This window comes from Varanus komodoensis, unplaced genomic scaffold, assembly GCF_004798865.1.
Source record: "Varanus komodoensis strain SLA01 unplaced genomic scaffold, ASM479886v1 scaffold35, whole genome shotgun sequence".
In the NCBI taxonomy this organism is placed as follows: domain Eukaryota; kingdom Metazoa; phylum Chordata; class Lepidosauria; order Squamata; family Varanidae; genus Varanus; species Varanus komodoensis.
This window is the reverse complement of record NW_025335856.1, coordinates 9,066,896-9,084,642: the sequence shown is the minus strand read 5'-3', so window position 1 is coordinate 9,084,642 and position 17,747 is coordinate 9,066,896. Positions and strand designations below refer to the sequence as shown.

Genomic DNA, 17,747 nt, shown 5'->3' with positions numbered 1-17,747 from the left:
CCAACATTTCAGGCTGAGTGCCTCTCATTGCTTGTACAAAGACAGACGCTGCAGAAAAAGACTGTTGCTACTTTGTGGAAGCTTGGTTTGCCTGCTAGTTACTGCTGACCTTTTACCTGAAATTGGTGTCAGTCTTCAAACATCCTGCCTGGCATTCTGTCTGAGCTTATCCCACTGCTGTGAAAAGACAAATCATGCACATTGTTTGGTGCCTCTTGCAATGCCAGGGAAAACTGGGCACCAATTGGAGTTGATGAGATTCATGATGCTGGATGTGTCTTTCCTGCAAACCCAGTCCATCCAGGCTGGCAGGGGATGGAGTATTTCGAACAGCCAGACGAGATGGTGTAGACTAATGGCCCATTTGCAACACCATCTGCATGTATGTCACAGATCTCTTGGTGTTAGAAGATGTTGCCAAAGAGTTACCATGACCTTGGCTCTTATCCATTTTTATTCTTCAGCAAAGATTATTTTTAATGATAAAAATTCTTTCTCAAGGCTGCAGCCCACTCTTCTTCTCTGTGAGATTAAAGGCAGTGTTGAGAATTCTGCATACCAAGAGCAAACACTTTGAACCTGTACTTTTTGGCAGCTGCATGTTGCTCTTCTATCAAGTGTAAGAGGGAAATTATTCAGACAAGTAATCCTCCAAGCCATTCAGTTGGGAGATCAGTTTATGTAGCTTAATATCCTATTTTTTTTTCCTCGTGCTCCTTTCTGTGTGTTAGATTTCAAAAAGAAACAGCTGCAAACAGGTCAAGCCTACATTCATTTGTAGTACAAGATGACTTTTTTTTTTTTTTTTTACAAAGCCTGTTGCTGCCAGGAGATTGAGCAAGATTTAAATTAATTATATCAGTATGAATTAATTGCTGTTATAGAAGGTACTCTACAAACATGGTGACAAACCACAAATGAAACATGCACCAGTTCTCATGGGCTGGAGGATTTTCACCTTCCCAAATTCAGAGGTAGCAATACCTATCAAATATTGTTTTCAGTAATTTTTTCACATATGACACTTTGAAAAATAGATCATCCATTTTGTCTCACTGCCTTATATGAAAGCACAGCAGAATCAGGTAAGACATGAACTTATTTTAAATGTTTCATCTGACTTGAACTTGAAATACGTTGGATATAGTCACTCAATAGACTATATCTTGTGAGAAGAGTGAATATTCAAAACAAGTGATATTTTATGTGCATCAAGCTGTGGAGATCATTTTGCTGGACTTCACTAAAGCTATTTCTTCGCTACTGCCATGTACGTATTTGACATTTCAGTACTGCAACATTATTAAGGTTTGTTGAATGTGATTTCCATCTTCTGTAGTGTTAAAGAAGTTTCTTTTGCCTCTTTAAGCTTATTCCTTTTTTAGAGGCGGTTTTGATATAGCGTACCTCATTCCCTCCTGGCTGGATCCTGGACGTAGTTTATGATAAATTTAAAAGACCATACAACGAGTTTCATGTGCTCAAAGGAGTTTCCACATGCCACATGACAAAGTGTCTTTGAAGCTAAGAGGCATTTCCAAAGCAGTTTGTGATGTGGCATTAGAAGGATCTCATGTTCAGAGTGGAATAAAAGTCTAAAATCTCACTGAAATAGTTCTCTGAATCAGGGTTGTTTTTGTTAAGTTGGTTAGTGTTAGGGATTGTGAAGTTTGGGCCTTTGCAGGATCTGACCTTGGACATGTTAAGGTGAGTTAAGGTGGCAATGATGAAAGAGGGTAATCAGTTGCAAAACTAGGGAATCATTCTAGGTAAACAGGCAAGATGGGATAGAACACACCTAAGAGGTCCATGCACCAGTAGCTACAAAGTAATCTGGCAGATTCTGAGGTAGTCAGGTGGATTCCCAGGCCATGAGGAAGTGGAAAGTAGCTGATTTGAGTGTAGTGACTAGAGTCACTTGCTAAGAAGGTTTTGCTTGAAGATCACTATTGTTTGGCCTGAGCTGCTTGCATTTCTTTCTTCCCACCAACTGTCCTGGATCCTGGAGGTGGTCAACACCTCTTTAAGAGACGGTCGGGTACCTGCCCCTTTAAAGGAGGTGGTAGTCCGGCCAGCCCTAAAGAAGGCATCCCTGGATCCAGAGGTGGCCGCCAATTATAGACCGGCAGCCAACATCCTGTTCCTGGGCAAGGTGCTAGAGCGGGTGGTGGCGGGACAACTCCAAGCACTCTTGGATGAAACTGATTATCTGGACCCATTTCAGTCCGGCTTCAGACCCAGGTACAGCACTGAATCTGCCTTGGTCGCCCTGTATGATGACCTGTGCAGGGAGAGAGACGGGGAGTGCGTCCCTGTTAGTTCTCCTGGACCTCTCAGCGGCTTTCGATACCATTGACCATGGTATCCTTCTGGATAGGCTAGCAGGATTGGGAGTTGGTGGCAGTGGTTCCGCTCCTATCTCAATGGGCGATTTCAGAAGGTGGTGCTGGGGGACTATGGTTCTGCGCCATGGCAGTTATACCATGGAATTCCGCAGGGGTCCATTTTGTCCCCCTTGCTGTTCAACATCTACATGAAACCGCTGGGAGAGGTCATCAGGAGGTGTGGGCTGTGGAATCATCAGTACGCTGATGATACCCAGCTCTACCTCTCATTTTCTACCAATCCAGGTGAGGCAGTGGCTGTGCTGAACCGGTGCCTGGTCGAGGTAATGGGCTGGATGAGGGTCAATCCAGCAAAATCCAGACAAGACGGAGGTCCTGTTGGTGGGTGGTTCGGGCCGCGGGATGGGGGACTTGGGCCTTGTTCTAAATGGGGTTGCACTCCCTCTGAGGGACAGGGTTCGCAGCTTAGGAGTGCTCCTCGACCCTGAGCTGTCTTAAGAAGCCCAGGTGACGGCAGTGGCGAGGAGCGCCTTCCTTCAGCTTCGGCTGATACATCAGCTGCGTCCCTTCCTGGAGAACGACTGCCTGGTGACAGTGACACACGCATTGGTAACTTCCCAATTAGATTTCTGTAACGTGCTCTACGTGGGGCTACCCTTGAAGATGGTCCGGATACTTCAGCTGGTGCAGAATAGAGCTGCCAGGCTGCTGATGGGGACTGGGCATTGTTCTCATATAACCCCAGTTCTCCGTCAGCTTCACTGGCTCCCGATTGAAGTCTGGGCCCAATTCAAGGTGTTGGTTATGACCTATAAAGCCCTCAACGGCTTGGGACCTGGGTATCTAAAGGAACGCTTGCATCCATATATGCCCTCCTGCCCCTTGAGATCAGCTACAGATGCCCTTCTCCGGGAACCCTCCATGAAGGATATTAGGAGGGTGAGTACCTGGAGGAGGGCCTTCTCTGCGGTGGCACCCCATCTATGGAATGCGCTCCCCAGAGAGGTCCACCTGGCACCGTCGTTATTTGTTTTTCAGTGCCAGGCTAAGACCTTTTTATTTAAAACTCATTTTGATTGTTAATTTATTCATATTTATAGGATTTTAAATCTTTTAAGCCGAGCTGCACCGGGTTTTGATATTTTTACTGTTTAATTGTTATATTTATGTATTTTGTTTTTGCTGTGAGCCGTCCTGAGGCTTTGTTGCGATGGGGGTGGCATAAAAATGCTATTTATAAATAAATAAATAAATAAATAAATAAATAAATAAATAAATAAATAAATAAGAGCTGCTTGGGCATTGGTGGTGGCACCAGGTTAGGGTTGCAGTGAAGTGTAGCAGGGAGTTTACTGCTCTAGCCAAGAGGTTTACCAGCAGTCCCCCATATTCCATGATAACATTGCTCTCCAGGGTTCCAAGAAACCCTTGGATATGCCATGGATTGTAGGATGAATGCTCCTGAAAAATAAGCCACTCTGCAGGAAGAAGTCTAGGTTCAGATGACATGATAATCCATTGTAGCTAGTTCCCTGTGGTAGTTATTTATTATATTTATGTCCCACTTTTCTTCTTTTCAAGGATGTTTACATAATTCTCTCTGTCTTGAAAATATCCACACAACAGCAGCCTTGTGAACTAGGCTGGGCTGAGAGACTGTGACTGGCCCAAAGTCACCCAGTTACCTCCATGGCTGAGTGGGGACTAGAACTGAGATCTCTTGAGTTCCAATCTCGCACTCTCAATCACTACACCACACGGGAGTAGCCCTATTTCCATGACTAAATGTAGTCTTAGTAAGCCAAGGATGTGTGTGAGCTTTGAGCATCTTGTAGCTCCTTTGTTTCTGCTTCATTCCTTGTTTTGTGTGTATGGGAGAATAAAGCAGGAAGCTTCAGCTAACCAAAGCTTCCTGTTGCATGTACCTGGCAATACAGATAATGGCTTCCAAATAAGCCAGGATTCAAAAGCCAGTTTTAAATTATGGCTTCCTGTTTTGTTATCCTGCTCACAAGAAGGAATGAACAAGAGGCTTGGACATGGATGCAAGAAGCTCAGACATAAAAGTGTGGGTAGTCTGGTCATGCTCAGAAAGCTGAAAATACATAGAGACAAAGTAGTTGCAGAGGAAAAAAGCAATGCCACATAAGGTTCTTTAAAATGCTTTTGCTCTGGAGAGCCGTAGACCGGCCTATGCGAGAAAAAGTACCTGCTCCTTCTGTTGGACAAACAAGCTTCTCAGTGCTGAAATATCAGACATCAAGCCTGATAGTTCCTTCAAGAAGCAGGGCATTGCAGAAAACAAGGATTTTATTCTACAGTCTGTTTCGTAACAAATACCTTCTTTCTCCTCCCAATGCTGGCTGCTCAGTTGGAGCTGCAGGTAGGTTTGCTTTTGTTTCTCCCCCTTCCCCTGGATGTACAGGACTAATGGTTCCTCCTGCTGAATATGGGGATGCATTCAGGGAAGTTTGAGCACTCCGAGTCTGAAATGAAATAGTCCCTAAAGCACGGACTTATTTCTGAATGTTCACTTGGTTCTTAGACTCCAGGTCTTAGCTTTCTCAGGCAAATATGAGTTGAAGGGGTTTTTTTCCAAAAAGGTTTTATGTCAGTTTTAACTTGCTGAATGGTTATATGCTGTATATTATTCACCCTCTCAGCAAGTCTTTGTGGTCAGTTATTATTCCTTTTTGCAGATACGAGATATGCGGAGGAGAGGTAGTGACTTGCCTAAAGACAACCAGGACTGGATCACATAATAAATTGTGGCTGCACAAGAGCTTTGTTGCCTGTCCTGAATATGGGTTTCCAGGGGGAAAAAATCAGCATGTTAACCAGGCAATCATAGCTAAGGCCAACAGCGATTCCTGTGTTCACAGTGGCCGTAAAAATTATGCTGGTGTTCTTGGTATCTATTGGATATCACTGTGACTGACAGATGCAATATTTTTCTGTGCAAGCAAGTGCTTGGGGAACGTCGGGTCTATCGGAAGTTGTCATATATGATTTTGCATGCAAATAGAACTTGTTTGTCCAGAGAGCTTCTAAGTTCCCCTCCAGACTGCAACCCTGTGGGTTGAAGTGGATTGAATGCCACTCTAGATGGTCCTCTGACCATGAAGTCATATGGGATGCACTGAGCCCAAAACGAGGGTCCTACATGTGCCAGTGGGCCTTCAACTGCAACCATTGTGGGTCCTCCACAGAGCAGAACTAAAACTTGAACCCTCATCCCTGGATTCAAAGGCCTCTACTTTATGTGTGCTTAGGGCATAAGACGTCTTTCATTAGTTATCAGCATTTATACACCATCATATTGGCTAAAGAGAGCTATTGGCTTCTTTGACATCCAGAAAGCTGTAGAGAGTCATCGTATCATTCCCAGATAGCAGCCGGGGTCATGGGATGTGGCAGATCTCATGGAAAGATAAAAAGAGCCATGCTGGATCAGCCCAAGGGCCCATTTAATCCAGCATCCTGTTCGCACCGTGACCAACCAAGTTGTCTGCACAAATTCACGAGTGGGGTGCGAATGCAACTGCATCTTGCTGATCCTGCTTCCTAGCAATGGGTGCATATAGGTGTGCCCACCCCAGTATCTCTTGCCGCATCAAGTGAGGCAGAGGTTCCACTGTCGCCACCCACTCATTCACTTAGCAATTTGGCCTGCCTGCCTGCCTGCCTACTTGAAATTATGTATTATTAAGAGGAATGTACTCTTCTGTGCCTTCTTTACAAGCAGGGCCGTGTCACCTGAACAAGAGACCCAGGCAGGTGCTTGTAAGTCCAAAAGCTCCACGCATTTAATAGGCACTTTGCAATTCTGAACAGAGTTTCTGAAGCAGGGGTGAGGAACCTCAGGACTGAGAGGCCAAATCTTGGCCGTGCTTGCCCATCTGCGGCTTCTCTGATGAACATGCCCTGTCCCGTTAACCCCCACCTGTTTGGAGGTTTTTCTTTCTCCTTTTCTTAAGGGGTGAAATGCATCTCTTAAGGCTTATTTACTGGCAGGGATAGCTGTATGCTAGAATAGCCTGATTTGAATTTTTAATCAGTATTTGATCCCATTCCTTTTAACCGGCCCCATCCACTTTGTCTTCGGTCCGGCCCACCACCTGGCTTTTCACCCCAGGAATTTTTCTGAAATGGAATTTGTCCCTCAGGATAAAAGACGTTCCTATCTCCTGGTCTAAAGCCTTCCTTTATAGTAGCTGCTTGCAACTTTAACTTGGGAAAGTTAAAATGCTTCCATAAGGAGGCTGCCCACTGCCTGATTTATGCCACGCATACTAATGATTTAGCATGGTTGAATAAATTGGACCCACTGGCTAGCCTTGGGATTTTTACTTTATTTTTTTTAGTATGGATTGGAATTAATATTTAATGTTTGAGAAGCAGAGTGGAAAACAGACAATGGTTAATAATAGAAGAGCAATTGCAGCCTGGGAGTGAAAATTTTCTGTAGTGCTTTCTCCTACTCTGTAGGGGGGTACAAAGTCCTGCTGGCTTTTCAATCTTTAGCTGCAGATTGCAACTGGAGATCTTGTATACAAAATTGTAGAAATGACTCCTACGCCAACTACCCGCCAACTTCACAATTCCTCTTTAATTACTGAAGCACATAGGACATTTGGAAGCAGGACTGCAAAGGCAGCTGTGAACTTTTCATACTGCAACTAAAGCAGAGATGAAGAAATGCCTATTGAAGTGTGTTAACACAGAAGGACCTAGGAAGCGTTTGTTGAATATTGTAGCACCATTGTTATGCAGAGAAAATGGATACTAAGTGTCAAGGTACACGTAATGTTTGAAGAATGGTAGAAATAATTCAATAGGATCCTTGCTGCCCTCTAAAAATCCTTTCCCCTCTCTGAATTCAGGATGAACTCTGAATCAGCAAAACAGTTCTTCAGGTTGAAGCCAATCCTTTCTCTTTTAAAGCTAAACCAATGCTAATTGTGTTACAACTCTGGTCGGTACCTACTGATTAGTACATGTGCCATCAGTGACACATCTGTTTCCCTTCCCCATTTCTCATGTCCGGCAGTTTTTCCTTCGGTTTTGAAATGCTTCTGAAATGTTTCTGTAGGACTGACATGTGTATAGGTACATCTTAAATGAAAACTAACTTGCCAAGTTACATTCTAGTGCCACACAGTATTGTCCTGTGGTTTAAAAACTGGTTTTATTTTTTCCCCCAGTGGATAGTGTGTTTTTTTCATCGGCCACATAGCAAACATCTGGGGCCTTTACCCCACTAAATAATCAAAGTAATTGGGAAGACTATATTATGACCATTTTATCGTAATGTTATACCTGTCTTTACTGGAGGAGGCATAGTTAAAAATCTGACCCTTATATATGACCAGAAAACAAAGAGATTTCACATGTACCCCACCCCCTACTGCATGCTTATTAATCATAAAGCCTTAATCAGGAATACTGCTTATTGCATTTTCATCCCACTTGTTAGATGATCTAGTCTATATCCTAGTGACTTTGATGCAAAATGGGAAAATAGTCCTTGAAGGTATTGGTTCCAGACTGAGCCTGTCCCTTGTCTAAAATGTAACTCATTGCCTTTATAGTTGTGATTCCAGACCTGACAGAGTGATATTTTCCTTAATATGCAAAAATAAAGAATAGGTGTTCCAGATTGGCATACAGATCTGTATGGTGTGTATTTACAATTATATGTTAAGAGAATGTAGAGGAAGAAATGCCTCTGAGTAAGGAAAAACCTAAGTAAAAATTCAGTAGGAACTATTGCATTGTGACATACTGGAATGAGTTTTTATCTCACATATTAATGGCAGTCAATCATTCTGAATTTACCTACTGCTGAAAGCAATTTTCTCTTTGGCAATATTTTAGATATACATACGTTTTCAGGGTTGAATAATGAATGCTGTGGTTGTCATTCATACTTTATTCTGTATTAATAGTTGTCCTTAATGCTTTACCCTGAAATATATCATTATTACATTTCATTTTCTATCTCTAGATCATGAGTCATATTAGAAAGAAACTGGGTTTAAATATGTCTCTAATTAACAGAATGCAAACTGAATCAGTTTTCCTCCAGTCCATCTTAGCTGTACAAACATGGGAACACAGAAACCATCCCAGAATATTCAAGTCAGTGCCTTATGAGCTTCATCTCTAGGACTCTACTGATTTAATGCCTTGGATTTTGAATAATCTGAGAGAGGGATACATTACATTCCCAAAAGGATCGTTTGTTAAATCTTAGCTGGAGTTGCATAAAACTTTGCAACTAGCTAAATATTGTTTCCATTTGCTAGCAAGAAAATGAATTTCCGGATTCTTCTCAACAGAATCTGTTGGGCAATCCCATATGAAGTAGAATTTCTCTTCTTCCCATGAATGTACCTATGGAGATACTAGAGCAGAAACTGTAGCTTGCTGGTACAGAACATGCTTTGCATGTAGGTCTCAGGATCAGTGTCTTCTTCAGTTAATAAGGACCAGGTAGCAGAATTCTATGTGAGATCCTGGAAAGCTGCTACCAGTGAGAACAAGCAGTGCAAGGCTGAACGGACAAAGAGTCTGATCAGGTATAAAGAAGCTTCTTATGGCTCCATGCTGTTGTCAGATCAGGTGTTTCTCTGACCTTCCTTCACATTACTCACTGCTGGTGAGGTTGGATGCAGAGGAGAATACACAACATGAAGGTGATGCTCTGTCACCTAGTTTGAGAAGGACAGGGTGAGGTGGGAAGTATTCAGTGCCCGGGACAGTTTACAGGGTTAAACCTTGCTTTCACAGAAAGTGATACTAGTCAAGAACCTCAGTTTCAAAGCCAGTTCCTGCTGTCTTTAGAACAAGGCAAGGCAAAAGTGGCCAAAGAGCAAGGAGAAGGCATTCCACAGCGGAAAGGAGCAAAAGAATGACACTTCCTAGCCCACCTGTTGGGTAAAGTACAGCTGATCAAGATAGCTGGCTGGTGCACATGATGAATCCCTGTTTGAGATCCCTCTGGATGACATTCCCTATGCCGTCCTGCGTGTACACAGAAAGATCAGTGAAAGGTTTCCATCTGTGATTACCAAAGTATTTACAGGCAGAATGGCTTCATCTGATTAAATGAACAGGGCAGCATTGTGTGCAAGAAAACATCATGACTGCATACAGAGCTACTGCATCTGCAGCAAATTCTGGATCAAGATGAGAGTCAAAAGGACAAATGTGGCTTCCTGGCTCTGCCACTGACTCGGTGCTTTGCCCTTAGGCAAATCCATCATTTTCTTTCCCTTTCAGTGTGCTTATTATAGATTGGTTCTGTGCCTGCCTATGATACCGGTGGAAATGTAACTTCTTCATTTCTTTTTTTGGTGCATCTTTTCAGATCGCAGCCTTTCAGCACTAACCTACCCATTACATTGTGGAAATTTAACTTCTCAGTATCTCAGCAAAATAACTTATCCTTTCTTTGGTGTATCGTTTCAGAATGCAGCTCTTCAGCACTTGTTTATCCGAAAGTCATTCCGTCCCTTCAAATGCTTGCACTGTGGGAAGGCATTCCGTGATAAGGATAAGTTGGATCAGCACTTACGGTTCCACGGGCGGGAAGGAAATTGTCCGCTGACCTGTGACATCTGCAACAAAGGCTTCATTAATAGCAGTGCCCTGGAGAGTCACATGAAGTTTCACTTGGACCAGAAGACCTACTCTTGCATTTTCTGTCCCGAGTCCTTTGACCGCTTAGATCTGCTGAAAGATCATGTGGCAATCCATGTTCATGATGGTTGTTTCACTTGCCCTACCTGTAAAAAGCGCTTTCCAGATTTTATCCAGGTGAGTAAAAAGTGGCTCAAAAACACTGCCCACTTTGTGCTTAGCAGCTTCCCTGTGCTGTTTATTTCCACATAATGAGAATCTGCACAAAGGCCAAGGCCAGCAAGCTGCAAAGTCTTGCAATGCTTTGTTTAAAATACGATCACTTCTGTTTTGGATAGACAGGGTATCCCTTCATTCATGAAGTCTAGTCAGAGAGTTTGTTTTGTTATCACATCAAGGTTTGGACAGTTTGATTTATTAATTATAAACTGTCTAACAACCACAGCTCTGCGGTGGCGCCCCGACCATGGAATGTGCTCCCTAGAGAGCTCCGCCTGGCGTTGTCATTATATGTTTTGCGGCGCCAAGTCAAGGCCTTTTTATTCGATCAATATTTTAATATGTATTAATTGGATTTTATTGTTTGTATTTTATTGGATTTTCAACCAGATTTAATTAATTTTATTCTGATTAACGTTGTAAGCCATCCAGAGACGGAAATAATGGACGGTGTACAAATTTTATAAATAAATAATAAACTTTTAAACTAATTAATTCTATCTTTAAATTAGTTAATTAAAAGTATTTCATTTGAAAATTATCAAACACTCTGTCTGCCCTGAGCTTATTGGAAGAAGGGTGGGAAGGATATCAATGAATTTTTTAAATAATTCAACATAGATGTATGCACACCTTTTGTAACATGCCTAGTATGTAATGCTACCTTGGGAGATATGGCTAAATACATCCAGATAGTTCCCAGATATTTGCATGCTATTAATCCTTCATGTGCTACATAGTTTCTGTGGAAAACACTGGCACATCCCACACAGACTAGGAGGACTTCCCCTACAAAATAAACTGCATAAGTGAAAAGGTCTTCAGAATTTAATGGAGACCAAACTTAGCATATTATGAAGCAGTAATGCTCTGTGCTGTGGAATAGTTTCTGTTTCTGAATTCTAAAGATGCCATTTTATGTGATGTTCTGTGCACATCTGAGCATAGTTTATATGTGAAGTTGCTATTACCTTCCAAATTCCTAATTGCTTGCATTGAAAAGTTAGATAGTTACAAAATAGTTACAAATATCTATTAGTGCTGAAAAAAATTAGGATTCCATGAGGAATCTGCTTTATCTCCAGGACTCAGATTTTCAAGTTTTATATGATTTTTTAAGCAGACATCCTGTTGTATTTGATGAAACAAGGGGGATTCTTTCCTGGGCTACTCTGTAGCTGCCTGAGAGGCTGGACTCTCTCTCTCTCTCTCTCTCCCTCACACACACACACACACACACACACACACACACACACACACACACAATGGCATATAATGATTATTACAACAAAGCACTTAAAATCACTAACCAGTATACAGAAATGGCCCTGGTTTATAATGAAGTTTCAAAGGATTGTTTCATCTTAATCATGCTTCCTTGAATGGTTTGAGGTTTTCTTATATAGTATTGCCTGGAGACAGGTTCTGTCCAAAGTCAGAAGTGTCCACAATAACAGCAAGAGTGTCTCCCACTGTTGTTATTAACTGGAATTACCCATTGATCCATAACTCTGCGAATGATCTTCCGATTATTTTCTTTTCTTTTGATCTTCTGTGCCAGGTGAAGAAACATGTACGGAGTTTCCATTCAGAAAAGATTTACCAGTGTACAGAATGCGACAAGGCTTTCTGCCGTCCTGACAAGTTGCGACTCCACATGCTGCGGCACTCAGACCGCAAGGACTTCCTGTGCTCCACGTGTGGCAAGCAGTTTAAGGTGGTGCAGGCAACAGACTGGTAGAAGTAGTAATGCAGGGAGGTCTTTCTCCCTCATTGTTGAGTTTTATTTTGTAAGCCGCCCCGAGGCTTTTTGCGAATGGGGCGGCATAGAAATGTTCTAAACGAATGAATAAATAAAATTGTCAGGGCCAGCTTCTTGGAAACAGAAGCAATCTGGCCTCGCATAGGTCATATTGAATATGACACATGCCAGTCCACCTGTATGCATTTTATAGCACGCATGGACACAAACATGCTATAAAATGCATGTGCTTTACTTTGGAATGTGCTTTACTTTGAAAGCAGTGAGCAACTGATTCACTATGGAAAGGCCTATTTGAAATGTATTGCAAACTAGTGAGTCTTCCTTTGTTACCAATTCAAGTCAGAAGTCCAAAACGTATTTCTCTTGTTCTGCTACAATTTCTGCCATGAAATTAGTTCAGTTTTGCAAACAAATCCACAAGCATTGCTAGTCACACACATTCTTTCTGAACCATTAGTTCACACATGCTGATGCTATTCCTTTGCTGCCCAGTCCAAAGAGGTGGAGAGGAAATTTTGTAAAGCTTCCTTGCCTGATAGACATGGATGACTCAGTGATCAAGTGAATGATTTTGTACAATCTGGGAGTATACCTCCAGTATGACATTAGATTCACTTGGAGTGAACTAAAATATGAGCATTTGCTATGAATACTGAATTTAAATTTCTTTGTTTTTACTTAAGAAATTCTACATTGATAGAATTATTTTTAAAAAGAAGCAGAATTGCGACGTACACTTCTTAATATTCACCTGTATATCTAATGCTTAGGAAAAATATCAATCAAAATGGCATCGTACCGGGTTGTCATATTTTTATTGGTGGTGCTAAAGAATCTTTTATTAACATTTCTGTGAGCAGTGCAAATCAATTCATTACATCTGTCACCCAGCAACTGAGCTAACTAAGTTTGCTTTTTCTGCGTTTTTCCTAGAGTATACTTCCTCAGGTGCCAATTTTGCACCTTCTGTACTTCATTTTCTATAAATTCTATACATGGTATTGTGTAACATTTGTAACAAGAAGCATCAGTATTTTGCCCATATGGTCATTTTTATCTCTTCCCCACTTCTCAGAGAAAAGACAAACTCCGGGAGCACATGCAAAGAATGCATAATCCAGAAAGAGAAGCAAAGAAAGCAGACCGAATTAGTCGCTCCAAAACATTCAAGCCCCGGATTGCCTCTACGGATTACGAGAGCTTCATGTTCAAATGTCGCCTGTGCATGATGGGTTTCCGGAGACGAGGCATGCTGGTTAGTTTGTAGATACTACAGCCCCAACCATGAGGTTTCAACTAATCAACTGTTGCCAATTAGAAATGTATTTCACTGTGCAAGGTTACTTCTCTGTTAGTTTAAGGTTTCAGGTAAGACATGCATGCTTATTTAGAGCAAGGACTGAAGGGGCATGAAAGCAGCAGATGGCTCTGAATGGGTGTGTGTTGCTTGGCCCAGATTTTATTTATTTATGACACTGTTATTACGCTTCTTCTGAAAAGATTAAGGATGGGGTACAAAGTTCTACACCCATTGTTTATTCACAACAACACTGTGAGGCAATGGTGTGGATTTTCCAGAAAAAGCAGAATTATAAAATTTACCAAAAATGTAACTAATGAGTTGCACCGCTTTTTGTAGTAACTTCTATATGTGTCTTGTATTTTTTCAGGCCAGTTTCTACACATTGTCAAATGAGTCTCTATTTTTGTTACAATGTCAAGCATACTCCTACTCACAATGTTTACCTTTATCAGCTGTTTTTCTTCCTTTTGTGTTATTATACTGATGCCACAAACTAATCATCTTGTGTTTTGGCATTTTGACTTAGCACAAAGCAACAACAAGCAGTAGAGAACTAACAAATCTTATGCAAACACTTCTTGAGTGCAAGAGGAGAAAAAGAACACTTCTTGGAAGAAAGGGGAACAAAGAGTCACAAACACTTTCAGTTTGTTTCGAAGAATGTTAGTAGCAGAGGGCAAATACATCACGTGTAAATTGGTCTGGAGCAAACTGGACTCAGCACGGGAAGGATTGTCATGCTTTATTTTGTACTTCTGCCATGGGCAACTGAGCACTGGGGTTTGTCAATGCTTGCCTTAGAAGAATAACCTATAGAAGCTTATATCCTATATTGAATCTGTCTAACATGATTGATTGCAGTGTAACAGTCCAGGCAATTATAGATAAATGCACATATATATGTTATGAAGAAATTTCTGCAGAAATACAGCATTGGAAAGTTTCTGTGGAAGATGTTTTACCCCACATGACCACCGGTCAGAGTAAGAGGGATTCACCCCAACGTCCATCCATGAGGTTCATGCTGGCTCGTGATCTTAACCAGAGTTCCCTGGCCTAGCCGCTTGGCACCCACTATTTCACTGGCTCTGAACGCTGGATGCCTTGCAGCACTATGAGGCAGCTGCTTAGCTTTTTTCTGTAATACTTCCTTTTTAATATGGTCTGCTTTTTGATCTCAGGTGAATCATTTATCAAAGAGACATCCAGACATGAAAATCGAAGAGGTGCCAGAGCTCACACTGCCCATTATCAAGCCTAACAGAGATTATTTCTGTCAGTACTGTGATAAGGTATGAAATGAACCTAACTATTCCCCGGAGTGTGCATGGAATCAAATTTTGTCTCCATGTATGAATGTCTAACAGATCTTGTAAGGATGCTTCCCTCCTTTGAAATTCATTTTTTATTTGTTGAGAGGACCAAAAATGGCCCTGCCAGTATAAGAAATTAAATGAAAAGCTCTTCTAAAAAGAGAACTCTACATCTGAGCTGAAAACCTGTTTTCTGCTTCTAGGAACTCAAATAGCACTTTCCTGAGATGAGGTTTGAAATTGCTTCACAAATTGGGAGGGGAGGCCTTATGTCTTGTACTTTGAGATGATACAGAACTATCTTTTTTTCAACAAACTCTGCTATTGCCCATCTTTGCACAATAAAAACAAGCCACTGTGGCTTAAATAAGACCTTGAGTAATTTGAGGGTTATTTCCCCTCAAACAAGCTGTTCCACCTGCATTTGGATGACGTGGTAACAGGATGATGCCTTACTAATAAAGTGATTTCTTGCACCCAGGCAGGAAATTAGGGAAACGACACCTGGCAAATGTCAGGGGACTTATCTAAGTAACAGTGGCATGTTTGATTGTGCAAACTGGCCATTGTCTCCTTTGGTTTTCCACTTGGAATCTGCAGGCCTTGAATATCATCTACAATTTAACATCCAATGCCTGTGTTACTAAAGTCCATCCAAATTAAAGCTGCCATACTGTAAGGCAGGCATCCACCACCAGGGAGACTGAGAGAGCTGACCACCTTATTTACTTAGCACAGTATTTCCTAAATACACATCAAGGATCCTATAAATTTTATTTATCCATGGAGATACTAGCTACTCCTGTTTGTATAAAAGTCCTGCTTTCTTCAGTACTTCCCCACAGAATTTTATTTACGCAAACAGCACATAGGGTAGCCATAGTCTGTAAGACTATGAGCTCTCTCCCGAGGCTCTCTGTCCACAGGTCCTGAGTGCTTGTACTTGGTGCTGGGCAATCAAGACAGTCCCTGCTGCACAACAGACTCCCTACCTGAGCTGCTGGAGGGGTCTCGGACTTGGTGTTGAGGACCTCAAGGTCCATGCCGGGGCTACTCTCTTCAGAGCAGCTCAGGACTTTGTGGTCACCATGAGCACCATGGGGCTGTCTCAGCATATCAGCATGAACAAGGCCATACCCTCAGCCTTGTTTTCTCCACTGGGCAGGAAGGTGGTGATCTGGAATTGGAGGGGGATTGACATTAAACCCTGTGTCGTGGTCCACTTCCGTTTGAGATTTAGACTCAATCAAGGATGAGGGACCTAGTATTCAAAATTTAGCATGGTGAAATGGTGGCCTTTCACTGCATTCTTATGGAAGGCATAAGAACTAGTGTGTAACTGTGCTGTGTTCACAAGCGTGAGATTTTGTGCACTGATACGGAATACCAGACAAAAAGCTTAGGTAAGTGCTAGCTTCTTTGTACCTCCCTAGCACGTTTAACATACCCCTGTGTATGTAGTATGGAGATGTCACTTAAATGTAGGGCAAACTAAGGATGTTTGTTATGACAAAGGCTTGCATATGGGTCGATATTTTCAGTGAAGAGGTCAATGGTGATTTTTCATGGCCCAGGTCTTACTCCCACAGGTTTACAAGAGCGCCAGCAAACGCAAAGCGCACATACTGAAAAACCACCCAGGTGCTGAGCTTCCTCCGAGTATCCGAAAGCTACGTCCAGCAGGCCCAGGAGAGCCAGATCCTATGCTCAGTACTCACACCCAGCTGACAGGAACAATTGCAACTCCACCGGTTTGCTGCCCTCACTGTTCCAAGCAGTATAGCAGTAAGGTACAGTGGATGGTTCTCGTGGAATTTCCCTTATTTGATCTTATTAAATATATTGCAGTGTTCCAGGAGATGTATCTCCAAAGCCTGTGACCCTTGGAGCCTACAGCTTGAGTGACTGATCTCAGTATCAGGCTGCATCTCACTGACAGAGCATGTGATTTGCCTGCAGAGCATTGCTGGTTCAGCCCCTGGCATCGCTGGGAAAGGCTGGACAAGAACCCTGTCTAAAACCCTGGAATGGGGCTGACAATTGGAGGAGTTCTCACTGAGCTAGATGATCCAATAGTTCAACACTGTGTTGAGGCAGCTTCCATGATCTAAAATAGCAGCAGGCGTAAAGAAGACCATGGCGAGTTGCTTTCAATAAAAGCAGGCAACAGTGGGCTGAATAGATCCATGATCTGACAACACGACACAGTTGTGTATGTTCATATATGGAACAATGGGTTGTGGGTAGCTTCATAGCTGAGGAACAGCCATGTAAGAGAGTTTCTATGCATACCTTTTATATTCAAAGTTGGCATACATTTTGACATTTTTAAAAATCACAGTTGCTATAGGGTTGGAAGTGGCTTTAGAAGTGTGCTAGAGTTGAAATCTTGCAAAAGAAATCTCAAACACTTCCGCAGGATCCAATCTGCCACTAAAACCAAAAGGCAAAAATTTAGCACCCAGGCAGACCACACAATACGCTGCTTGTTGGTGGTTTCATGTTGCCAACCAGAAAGCTGCACATTGAGGAGCCCAGTGAGCACAGCATTTGGGGGAAATGAAGTCTTTCTGTTAGCCTGAATGATTAATGCCTCTAGTGAAAGCTGCTATTCCAGCCATTTGGTAACTTTCTTCTTTCCACCCCTCTGCAGACCAAGATGGTGCAGCATATTCGCAAGAAGCACCCCGAGTTTGCTCAGATCCCAACTAACACAATACATGTGCCATTGACAACAGCTGTGATTAGTGCCACTCCTGCAGTTTTAACTGCCGACAGTACTTCTGGGGAGACAGTTGTGGTAAGAACTCAAAAGTGTATACTCAAATTACCTAAAACAATAGTTCTGTCAGAGAACTATTGGAAGAAGGCCAGAAAAGTCTTATGGCCTAGTTCAGGGGGAAAAAAGAAGTTTTGTTGCTATATCAGGCTCACATTTAATATCTTGGTTTGCTTTAACTAAGCACAGCTAGAATAAATCACGTTTCCTCAGGTTGGACATAAAGGGTTCTGTGATTACTTCAGAGTCAGACTCCTGGTGATAAGAGCAGGGTGATAAGAGCTCACTGGGCACGCTTCTGCTCTTCACCACTGCAACCTACTTGCTCACGTGCTCCGGTTCTGGCTCCAGCTCAGACAATGGAGGTGCTGAGAATGAG

The 17,747-nt window shown here is 42.3% G+C and overlaps 1 protein-coding gene across 3 annotated transcripts in view; it reads left to right on the top strand.

Annotated features, from left to right (window-relative positions):
• PRDM10 (PR/SET domain 10) overlaps window positions 1-17,747 on the top strand; it is a 64,303-nt gene that overhangs the window by 39,574 nt on the left and 6,982 nt on the right. For all 3 annotated transcript variants that reach the window (XR_006415618.1, XM_044439565.1, XM_044439567.1), the window contains 6 exons: window positions 9,819-10,166; window positions 11,770-11,925; window positions 13,049-13,228; window positions 14,458-14,568; window positions 16,179-16,379; window positions 17,243-17,389. Coding sequence is in view for 2 of the 3 variants with exons in the window: in XM_044439565.1 (XP_044295500.1) it covers window positions 9,819-10,166; window positions 11,770-11,925; window positions 13,049-13,228; window positions 14,458-14,568; window positions 16,179-16,379; window positions 17,243-17,389 (1,143 nt within the window). In the remaining variant the exon portion in view is untranslated. The remainder of the gene's footprint in view (window positions 1-9,818; window positions 10,167-11,769; window positions 11,926-13,048; window positions 13,229-14,457; window positions 14,569-16,178; window positions 16,380-17,242; window positions 17,390-17,747) is intronic.